The sequence below is a fragment of the Lissotriton vulgaris genome, chromosome 8, assembly GCF_964263255.1.
Source record: "Lissotriton vulgaris chromosome 8, aLisVul1.2, whole genome shotgun sequence".
In the NCBI taxonomy this organism is placed as follows: domain Eukaryota; kingdom Metazoa; phylum Chordata; class Amphibia; order Caudata; family Salamandridae; genus Lissotriton; species Lissotriton vulgaris.
In genome coordinates this window covers 294,162,744-294,174,526 of record NC_141696.1, presented here as the reverse complement: position 1 = coordinate 294,174,526, position 11,783 = coordinate 294,162,744, and the positions used below count along the sequence as shown (strand labels likewise).

Sequence of the window (11,783 nt, the reverse complement as noted above, 5' to 3'; positions counted from 1 at the left end):
ACCATGCATCGCCCCAGAGTTCCGCTTGTTTGCCGAAGACCATAATTTCCGTCTTTTTTGCATTTAGTTGGAGACAGTTGGAAGTCATCCAGCTGGCAACTGCCCGTAGTCCATCCTGGAATCTTGGGGCCTCCATCCCTGAATCCCCGCTGATCGTGACCGCTAGCTGAGTGTCGTCAGCTTATGACACACAATGGGATCCTGCACACAATGGGAACAGTCCAGCCTGAACTGCTAGGCCAGGTCCTTCCTGGACTCTAAACAAGCATTCTAGGAATGGTTTCGGTGTTTCACCGATCATCAGCCAAGATAGCTTGACTCCAGTGGCATGGAGAGCACGGGACCCACGTCTGACCATACCAGTCCCACTTGGGGTAACAAATGAAAAAAGAACAATTGATGGACAGAATGCAGAACAAGGTCATACACTGACCCCAGTACAGAGTTCAGGGCTTAAATCCATCGTTTGTTTGCTCCCCAAGCCTTTCCAGTTTTAACCCAGCCATATGCAAATCAGTCATTTTTTTTGTTAGCCTGAAACAGATCCAAGGGTACTTGTTTCTAGTCCAGGGAGGACTTGGCTTGGCAATTCGGGCTGGAATGTTCCCATGAGGCACAGGGTCAAGAATGATTTGCATATAGCTGGGTCTGAACTGGAGTGAAGTGAGCTAAAGAACGATGATGGATTTAACCCAGATCTGTGACTCGGGTGAGTGTCTAAAAAGTTTCAGTGGCTCGTCCATCATCTCCTTGTGTTTGCTTTGTTCGCCCCAAGTTGGCAGGGTATGCCCAGAAGTGGGTCTCTTGCTCACTTTGCCACTGGATTCCAGCTAGCCTGGCTGATGAGGGGTGTTATCCCTAAACCGGCCCCAAGATGCTGATTTCCGATCCAGGGTAGTCTTGGCTTGGCAGTTTGGCCTGTACTGTTCGCATGAGGTACAGGGCCAAGACTGATTTGCACATATCTGGGTCTGAATTGGGGTGGTGAGCTAAAGAACAATGATAGATTCAACCCAGATCTGTGACTGGGGTGAGTTGTTGATAAGTTTCAGCACTTCCCTTCTCTTTGGCTGTTTGGCCTTCTGAATTTTGACTCATCTACAGGTACGTTGTGTAAAAGCACGTATCCATAGTTTCCTGTAGACCAAGTTGCTTAAAACCTTTTAAAAGTCATAGTCCCATTACATGTATGTTGGATTTTTGTCATTTTGGTGTATTACTGTGTGTTTTGAGTGCAAATACTTTACACATTGCCTTTGGGTTACGACTGTCTGCTCGTGTCACACAACCAAGTGGGCGAGCAGGGGTTATCTTGAGTGTGTATCCCCCTTACCATGACTAGGAGCAAGGGTCCATGCTTGGACAAAGGTACATACCTCTGCCAACTAGAGATATCCATTTCTAACACCTGTATGTATTTTTCAGATATTTTTTATTTGTTATCCTTTTTTGTGTAACTGTAAATTTGTTTGAAGGCAGCTTGCCAAATATTCATATCCAATGTGCTGATTTAGATATTTCTTAAAATTTCTAAACTATCACCGTTTCAGACATATACATTACACATTTGTATGCTATTGCCTGTAAGTAAGATTGTCTGAAACTAGATTACAACACTTCTGTTCTGTGGCAATTGAAAAGTTAAGAGGTAAAGGTATTACTTACTGTCAAGTCCGTACGCAACAGTGTGGATTTTCTTTATCTCGATCAGCAGGATGAGGGGCACCAACTGGTATATAGGAATCATGTTTGCGAAAGTGAGTAAAAGTGAGTTTGTGCCTTATATCCATCCCAAAACGCCAACTCAGGTGTGGCAGGTTGACAGCCACAGTCACGTCGGTGGAAGGTTACATCATGATTGGCTTGGCGGTGAATGAGGCAGTCCGTCCTACGACAGCCACTTTAACCTATTGCACCATCGATGCTGGCTAACTTACCTGTCTGAGTCGGCAGGACAGCAACAGTCTTTAGTCTGTCAAACTGCCAGGATTGTGTTAGAGCGGGCGACCCACAAGGTAGTTGAGTGGGAAGACCGGCAAAAAACCTGTTCCTTCATGGTCCAACCAACATCTAAATCAGGCCCTAAGTCTCCTATAGATACCCACTATAACTTATCTCAACTTCTACTGCAAAGCATCATCCACCTGCAAAGTCCTACTCTGAATCAATGAACAAAGAACTATTAGACATCCTTTACAAAGACTCTTACTGCACCACTGTACAACAAACCATTTGGGCAATCTCTTTATTACCCCGTCGACAAACCCTTTTCTAAACCCCATCAAGATCTCCTATTTAAAGCTGCGTTTATATCTCTCTCTTCAAACGTCCATCCAAATTACTTCTGCAAAGGCCCAGTAAAATTATTTCCATAAAGCCAAAACCAGCCCCCATTTTCATATTTCCTTCCTCAACCCTTTGCATAGCCACCTTACAATGCTTATTACAACCCAACACATCTTAGTCCTCACACCCTCTACAAAATTGCACCCAACCATTCTCTACAAAGGCCCCTCCTTACCTTTTCTTTGAAGCACCATCCAGAAATACTTATGAAAGTCCAATCAAGATATTCTCAGGAAAGTCGAGGGTTTCTGCCAACTGTACAAAGATCGGTTCTAAGAAAATTCACAGTGCCACTTTTTAAAACCATATTTGAGTATATTTCAAATCATATTGGGATTTTCTCTAAAAACTCACATTCAGCCCATCTTGAAATCTTAATCTGCACTCACCGCTGGAAAGCCCTATCCAGTCACATTTAGAAAGTCCAACCCATTTGCTACCTTTGAAAGATAAGTTCAATTCTGTTCTGTTAAGGGCTATACACATTTAAAAATCCCCATCAAGTCCTAAAACCCCAATCTATATACCATTTTGATACATCCACCAAGCCTCCCTTGAAAAGCCCTATTCTGTTCCCTCTTTTAAAGTTATAACCAGTACAACTTCTTCCAACCCATAGTTGTCAAGTTTCTCAGGTTCATGTGCAACACAGTATCGTTTTTTTGCTTTCTCTGACTTGAATTCCTAGTTTTAAAAAGGGCAAAACAAAAAGGGCAAAAAAGGGCAAAAAAGGGTACAAATCCCAGAATGCAAAGAAAACACCTAAGCAGCCAGTCATGCATAAACTAGTAAAACCTGACAGGTTTGCAAATACCCCTAAGAACCCAAGTAAAAAGCGCCATATGCCCGATACAAAGACCCATTCCTCTTAATGCCCAATCCAAAGTCCTGCCTTCAATTTATACAGACTGTATGTCTCTGCATAATCAAAATGTGTAGAGGGAGAGAAATGCTAGACAGTGAGAAAAGTGTGTTAATCTGAGTTCATACAATGGTTATGTTTCCAAAGTATGCAAAATGTATTAATTTATAAATAGTGTTAAATAGTAGGTGGCTTCCAGGGCCAGAGATCAAATTATAAACCCAGACCATGTGGGGATTTTCCATGATATGTTTTCTTTCTTTCAAATATTTATTTTTTCCCCACAGTTCACTAGTCCTAGTAGACCACACTTTAATATTTAAGAAAGTCATGATATACAATGTGATTAGTAAGGTACACATCTACACCAAAGAAGCATTGCTTGTTTAGTTACCTGAAAAAGAATCGCTAGAACAAATACTACAGGTGTCTGCTAAACCCATGTAATATTTAAGAAAATCTTAATATTCAAGGAAAATAATAAAAACTTGCAAGAATCCTGACTAATGGCTTCTTTACTCAATATAGGGTGCAAACTTTCGTTTTTAATGAAAAATAGTTTTATATAACTTTGCCTATGCTTAAATGAAGACAGGAGTATTAACAAAGATTTGATCAGGTTAACCTTGAGGTCAGGGAAGCATTCATACTGGTAGGATTTCTAAACAGGAAGCTAACTTACTGTTGACCAAAGAGCCTGTCAAACCATACATTTATACATTGTCAACATTCTACAATATAAAAACAAGTCTTCTAACAGGCCAACCATCTTAGGAACTTGTTTGAAGTTTCAAACATGCTCTTCAAACTGACATCTCTTCATAAGGCCAGAAAACGGCAACGTATTTTCAACAGTATGAAGGGTGTCCTGCATTTGTTGATGGATTTACCCTTGAAATCCATTAAAGCAGATTGTGATGAGCCTCATCGCATCAAAAACTTCAAGTAACTCCACAAATATACTCTGGTCAACCCAGGTTGAAGGCATTCAGTTCTCCTTCCTCCACTGAAAAGTATATGACCAAGCCGTGTAAATGCTATAAGCAATTAGGCTACACTTGTATCATGTATTTCCATATGATTATTCACACCATTTTGGTAGTCTTTTCTATTTAATTTTCTTAATCTATTCTCCTATTTACACCAAATGTGTTTTGATTACCATAATCTAAATGAATCAATGTATAACCATTAGTGAAAAATGGTTACACATAAAAATGTGGGTGAGAATGCTGGCTAAGGATTTAGACAAAGACCACAACTGGTCCACTCACCATTTTAGATAATGTTTTACTTACATCAGAGTAGGGAGGCCAGTGTTTCCTGCATAGTGGTGCAGGTGAACAGGGCAGTGGTAGCAGAGGAGGAAAGGGTGTAAATCACTCCTGATTAGGGTGGAAATGATTGATGGTATAAGGCAAACAATATATATATTTTTTTATCTTGGTGGTAACAGGGGCACTTATGGCACAATCATGATCAGTGTACCTGTGACAGCACCTCTAAATTTTCATTTGACATGCATCTAGCATGCACAGCGTCCATGTGATAATGCAGATACCCAACAGGCCCTCTTTTCTGCATTACTATTAAAATGCTGTGAAAGTGGCCATAGAAAACTATTCATGGACACTCTTCTTGCACTTAAAAACAGCATTCATTGTTCACACAGCTAAGAGTTATTCAAGCCAACCCCAATATAGCCATTACAGAACATCTCCCTTCACTGTTTGGTAGCAATCAAAGACACATTTGTGCCTGGACTAGTCACAATGATTCCTCCTTCATGTTAGGAGGTAAAACCTAGTGAGAGCTATAAACAGTCATTCCAATACTCTCAACAATGTAGCTTTCCTAGCAACTGTCTACCTTTATTTCTCTGATGACTGTGTGCTATTTATATTTTCTCTTCAAGGATTGCGGAATGGAGACCTATACTAAAGAATTTATCCATCCTCAAACTGTTCTTTTCTAACCCTGAAGAAAATAGCTTCAGGTTCTGGCAAGGATTGTTAGGGCATACTAGAAGACAGCCGTGGTCCGTGCAGGTAACAGCGGTGGGCGGTGGTGCCAAGTAAGGGGGGATTTCAAGGGACGATGCAGAGGGAAAATTAATTATTTATTCAATTTCTTTTGGCATCTTCCCTCCAAATCCCCCCTTACCCGGCCCAGCAATGTTACCTGCATGAACCGCAGCTGCTAGAATCTAAACAAGCTTCTGGAGTATTTCTCAAAATCGCATCAGGGATAAGACATAAATGTTTCACATCAAAACCCTTGATTACTTCTCCTACAAGATGTAGCCTCTTACATCATACATTATTAAATTGAAAATGTCCATACAGTGTCTCACTATGCAGATTTTAAAAGTAATAAAGGTCAATAAATAGTTATTTATAGTAATAGTACAGTATTATTTCATTACTCAGTGTTCTATGAGTACCTAGACATAACTAAATAGGTAATAAAGGCAACATTGTTGAAAACATTTTTGAAATTGATCAAAATTAGTAGAAATAGTTAGTAGAAATATAAAATATATATGGCAAAAATCATAATAAATTATTTGGTTTTCAAAAATATTTATTTTTAGCTAGTGTTCCATGTACGAGAATTTTTTTTCGTTTTATGAATATCATTTTTTACAGAACATGAGAACTAAACTTGATAACTTTTTGGACAAAGACATGCAAGTGAGTTCAAAATAGTAATTTACAGAAAAAGAACAGAATATAAAACAAAAATCTTGACATGGGGAGTTCCCAGCCGTTGTTTCCAGCACTTCAGATATCAATGTCCTCAAACAAATTTAATCCTAAAAGGGCAGCACATCAATGCATACAGGAATCCAGCCATACTGAATGAAATAATTGTTTGTCCTAAAATTCTGACTCTGACTTTTCAGCTGTTACCCATTGTTCTAATATAGCCTTTCAGCCAAGCTGTAAAATATAGTTAAATATGATTATGACGTTTTTCTGATTTATGAAACATTTTCTAAATACCAAAGAGTACTGACTATCAATTACACTAAAATAAATACAATAAAATAATGTTTCCTGTGAATTCTTTCTTAGTCTCTTTGTACTCCTAATCAGCATATGTTTTAACTGATTTCAACAGTGAATTCCATTTAGCAGCAGAAAGCGCCAATCCAAAAATGTAAGTTATTATAACTTAGCAATATTTAGCAGCAATTGACATATCTGTTCAATTGTTCTTGGGGAACACAGAGTCTGTACTATATGTTTCAATATCAGGAGTGGCACAATGTATTCAATAAACTTCAGCTAAAGAAAACAATGCTTTTCGATTCAGGTATTATACATTCACAAGACAGCTGCCCTTGTTGGTCTCTCACTGTGGCATGTCTAAGTCTCACTCAAAGGTCTGCCTAATTTATATTTGAGATTTCACGGCCTTTGATTAATTTCTGCCTATATCCTCATTCATGTTATTTACATCTTCCATACCCTTGCAGATTATTCGAGCACAGTTATCATAGATTTTAAACTTGTATCTTTCTCAAATAATTGTACAATACGGATTTTAGACTGCATTGTTTAACACCGTTTTGCCAACAATGACACATCAGATACCAGCAATATAAATGTAATAGTTAAGCATATTACTGGAACATCTTTTGTGACAGGATTACCTTTCTTACACTGTCAAATAATCTTTTCTTAAACATAAAATAAGTGCTGCCATAACATCCCTTGCCTTTAATGGTACAGTATTCACAAATTAAGACAGAATAAAGACAAAGAATGCTTCTTTTTTAAATAGTCAATAAAATAACAAAATACATTGTGTTGTGGTTCCTTGGAAGCCTACTGTACAAAATAGAAAATTAAAGAAAACAGTATGCATCTACCTGATGCTGGAGACATTTTGTTATATACAAATGACACCTTGTAAAGTGATATCAGCAAAATATTACAAAAAATAAATATACAAAAGCAGATGGACAATTTAGTGAAAACCATGGTACCGCACAGTTTTAATACTGACACACAATCACTTCCCAGTGGAATAGATAAAACACATATCAGTTTACTGAAATGGCTACACTAATTATATAGGATACAGAGAGTAAGGTGTTTAACCAAAGTCTATGAATTGTTTTCAAATTATTAAATTCCCTCTGTTATAGTAATCTATGTATATCCCCTTTCAACCCGAGCCTGTTCAAATAATTCCCATTGCACCCTACTGCTTTGCTTTTTACACTTGGGTATGCCAACACACTGTGCTGGTTTATCTGATGGGTCAATTACTTATAATATATTACATGGCGATTACAATTGATCTGCATTTTTATACTTGGTTTGTATGTTTTAATTTGCAATCAAATGTAATTTAGGTACTGAAGTCCAATTGAATCTAGTCTACTCTGACAATTCTTGTATTTACAAATACTCAGATTTTAAAATGAATCTATTTTGTTTTGCAATATAGGAAAATGGAAATTTGTTTGCTGATCAGTAACTTAAAACATAACGCAAGTGATATATACAATCCTTGTTTTAGGGTTCTATAGTTTACTATTTATTGTGAATACATTTGATTAAAATAACTAAAATGCATTGTTTACTATAAGAGACAATATTTTGGTGAAACACCTTATTCCCATTTCTTTGTAGGATAATAGTAGGATTAAGTTACATTGGGCAGATAATAAAACAGGTAAAAGTTTAACATCATTTAATGATCCATCCAGCATGGCTCCCTTTCACTGGTATTTCCATATACAATGGAAACATAACTTCCCTCATGTAAATACCTTTACTTCTTGTAATTCATATTTGCATTGTCTCTCTTTCCTTTAAATGTATGAACAGATTTTCAAACTCTTAGTAGCACATTTGAATCTGTTCCATGTCTGTCCAAGACAACCATTTGTTTTCATTGTCAGCACTGTCATCTGCCTATTTCTATACATCAGTGGGAAACCACCTCATGTACATCCAGCAATATCCAATAAAGCTTACAGTACATATACTCCTTTCACATTCAGTCTTTTTCTTCATCATGTCCCTAGGAGTAGAGTTTTGTGCTTATCAACAAATAAAATTGCAGTGCAAACTTTAAACATAAAAAGTTACACAGTAAAACATATGTTATTATATGGCAACACCGCCTATTAATTCACATATATTACAATTGAACATTAAGAACAGACAATAATATGCACATTGTTAAAAAGAGGGTGAGCTTGCATAGCGATGCAACTAAAGAAATTATATACACAGGGGAATCCTTTTCATCCAGGAGGGTGAATTTCATGTGTCTCGTACAATCCTGACAAAAACGATTTAAGGTGGATGGTGTACTGAAGAACACAAGTTGAATATCTGAGGGATATGTGTGAATGTGTGTCTTTACATTGCATTTACAGTTCTTTAAAAGTATATAAATAAAGAAAATGTTCTTTGAACTCATCTTGTGACATCACTTCAATGAGTTCATACGTGTGGTCCTTCGGAGAAACTTGGAATGAATTGCATCAAGTACTCTGTGAAAAAAAACAAATAAAAAATGTTAGGTAAACAACAATAGATTATTAATATAAAATAATATTTATATTATTACGACCCCTGTCTCCTTCTATTGTATGTTTGCAATAATTGTCAAGCAATAAAATAGACTACAATCTGTTTTGGGTGTACACATTATTTCAGAAAATGTTTTACACTGCATGGTGGTTACTTTCTACTACCTTAAAATGAAAAGCTGATGTCAAAACCAAAGCATAGCAGCATGTCTCACGTTATAAATTTAACAGCACCATCATAATTTGAATGTCTCTTCGGTTTTGAATAAATATTTCAGAAGCATTTTAAGGCTGTTTTATCTGACTTTAAGTATGAAACATGAGTTGTTATATTAATATATCCTATTCATGAACATTGATACTGTGAAATGCACAGCTAAAAGTGAGCAAGAATTAGAAACCTCTATGTTTTCAGCAAAATTATTAAATTAAATAGAACCACGGTGTTCAAAACTTTGAAGTTAGTAAAAAGAGATAATTACTATGATAAGCCTGACCATAAACAAAAATCTTCATAATTTTTTATTGTTGGCATGGCTCTACACTGTAATTCCATATGACATTATGACATTTGATGAGAGACAGTATTACCAGTTGCATCAAAATTGTTCCATGGTTAATTGCGAAAATACCTCTTATTGGTATTTCATGAAGCACATTGAACAAATAGATTAACAGCTGAGCCTATGCTGGTAGGGCCAGCAGAAACCGTTACTGGACCAGCGGACTGATATTGGTACATCGGTCAACAGATGTCAGACTGGGTGTCGTATTAAGGGTAGTTGTTTGGACATCATTCTTTCCTAGTTGGGACTTCCAACGAAAGCCTGAAAATCCTGAACAGGAAAACAAGTAATGACCCCTGACTCACTAGGAGAAAACTCCCATTATGTAAGAAGCATTATTTTCTTTTCAATAACAAACTCCCTTTGAAGAAATGTGTTAGTGAAAAACAAAACACTTTCTATGGATGTGCCATGAACATAGAGCCCACAGAGCAAAGACTCAGTGCCTTCAACAGTCTTTAACAGTGCCCTCTTATGGTGGCTCTGCAAAGGATACAGAGATGGCCACCAATCTAGAATATATTTCTACACAAAGCAGGTTGTACTCTTTTATGGTAGTGGAGTACATTTCTCCGCTGACCTGACAGAATACATTCTAGCTAGATTATCCTGTTTTAGGTTGAAACCTATAATAATCTATAAAATCCCACCAACATGGAAACAGCCCTCATCAGTTTAAACATATAAACACTGATATGCACCTGTATAACCACAAACTAAAATGTCATTCAAAGAAAGAAAAGGGAGTGAAAATTTGTATTTTTTATTTCTACATGAAGGGGCCAATGCAGTGTACATTTATTGTACAAAGTAACAGCAAGAAAGACTATTCTAAGATTATTCTGCTTTAGGTTAGTTGTTTAGGGATGTTGCTAAAATATTGTATCTTTTTCCTTTTTCTTCCTCCAGTTTGTGAGCTTGTTTTAAAAGTGACGGGTTTAGAAGCATGTTTTAGGTCTGCTGCAATTACTTTATATACGGTACAGAATAAGGGACTAATAAAGTTAGATTTGATCTGTTTAATTTTTGGATGAAATGACTGGCTCCTAAGAATATTAGCCAATAAATATAATACCACATTTATACATGGAAAAAGAATGGGTAACTCCTTTCGATATATAATTGCAAAGAAAACAGCATGTTTGTAGACACTAAAACATTCAGATGCTGACTATTTTGGTGGTTAAGCAGCTGAATAGACACTGATAAGCACTGTTTTCTAAAGGTTTGAAAAACGCTGAAAAACCTCAGCTGAAATCCACAAAAATCAATACCAAACACAGGACAGCATAGGTACATAGGTAGAGTACACCAAATGATAAATAAACCAAACTTTTCTGGTGGTCCCTATGGCTGGAAGCAGCAACTACTTCTGCCTCTACTTCTATGTTCCAGTTGAGAGTATGTCAAGTAGGAATTTTTAAACAGTAATTTAGCACTCCATTTGTGGGAGGCCTAAAGCAATTTCTTAAAGGCTCACACATAACCCACATGTACTACATCTTCTGATGAAAATTATTTGTGTGCCTAGTTGCACCGATATAATACCATAATTCTTGATCAACTAAAGTCCAATACAGTAACAGGCCCATTTGCGGCTAATGACTCTTCCAAAATCGCTCAACACCAGATCCTGCAAACCAGTCAAGCTGTGTTCAAGTCAAATGACTTAAGATATTTTTCCAACACTATCCAGAAGTACCAAGTCAGGCAGTGGTGTCTCCAGGGGCCTTCTCTTTAATGTGGTGGGACCCCTAAATGTCATGAATGTCCAGCATTGTGAGCTCATGTCAATCCTCGGCTCTCTTCTCTGATGATCATTTTATTTATCTAGTTTTTATTCTTTGGTCGGTAACTATCTTTCAACAAGGTCACCAAGAGGTATCAAGTGAAATATGAGCTTACAGTCAGAGTTTAATGACTGCAAAATACAGAACAGTCTGCAAAGTTGTCATAAGTCTTGTGCTTTGCTAATACCTCTTAAGCAGTGTAATTCTGTCAGAGCTGTGTCCATAGCAGCCTTCTAAGCATGCAGCCATAAGGTTCTGTATTAACCACAACATGAACTCTAGCGATAGAATTACTATAGTGATATATGCAGTTTATCCCTAGAGTAAAATGTTATTGATCCAATTATAGCATAACGTGCACAAGCGTAAATTGTGTGCATGTTAATAACATGGCATTTTTCAGATATATAGTCAGTTACACGTTACAGAGTTGAAAAATATTTTAACAACTGCTAGAAGATTGTGAACATATTTGGAGTCTGTACTGTGCCATTGTGATGATATGTATCTAAAAATAAAGAACAAAAACAAATAAATACATGATAGGAAGTGTGATATATTTATGTATATGTGCTAGCTTTTCCTAAAGTAGACGCATACTACTAATACAAAGGAATGTAAGATGTACTTCAATCTTAAAATAATTGATAAAAGCATATGCA

General features: G+C 36.8%; 1 protein-coding gene across 12 annotated transcripts in view; it reads right to left on the bottom strand.

The window, feature by feature from the left end:
* Window positions 1-5,781: 5,781 nt before the first annotated feature.
* The window catches only part of ROBO2 (roundabout guidance receptor 2), a 770,916-nt gene continuing 764,914 nt past the window's right edge, over window positions 5,782-11,783 (bottom strand). For all 12 annotated transcript variants that reach the window (XM_086934061.1, XM_086934068.1, XM_086934067.1 and 9 more), the window contains one exon: window positions 5,782-8,726. In XM_086934061.1, coding sequence (XP_086790187.1) covers window positions 8,725-8,726 — 2 coding nt within the window. In that variant the 3' untranslated portion in view covers window positions 5,782-8,724. The remainder of the gene's footprint in view (window positions 8,727-11,783) is intronic.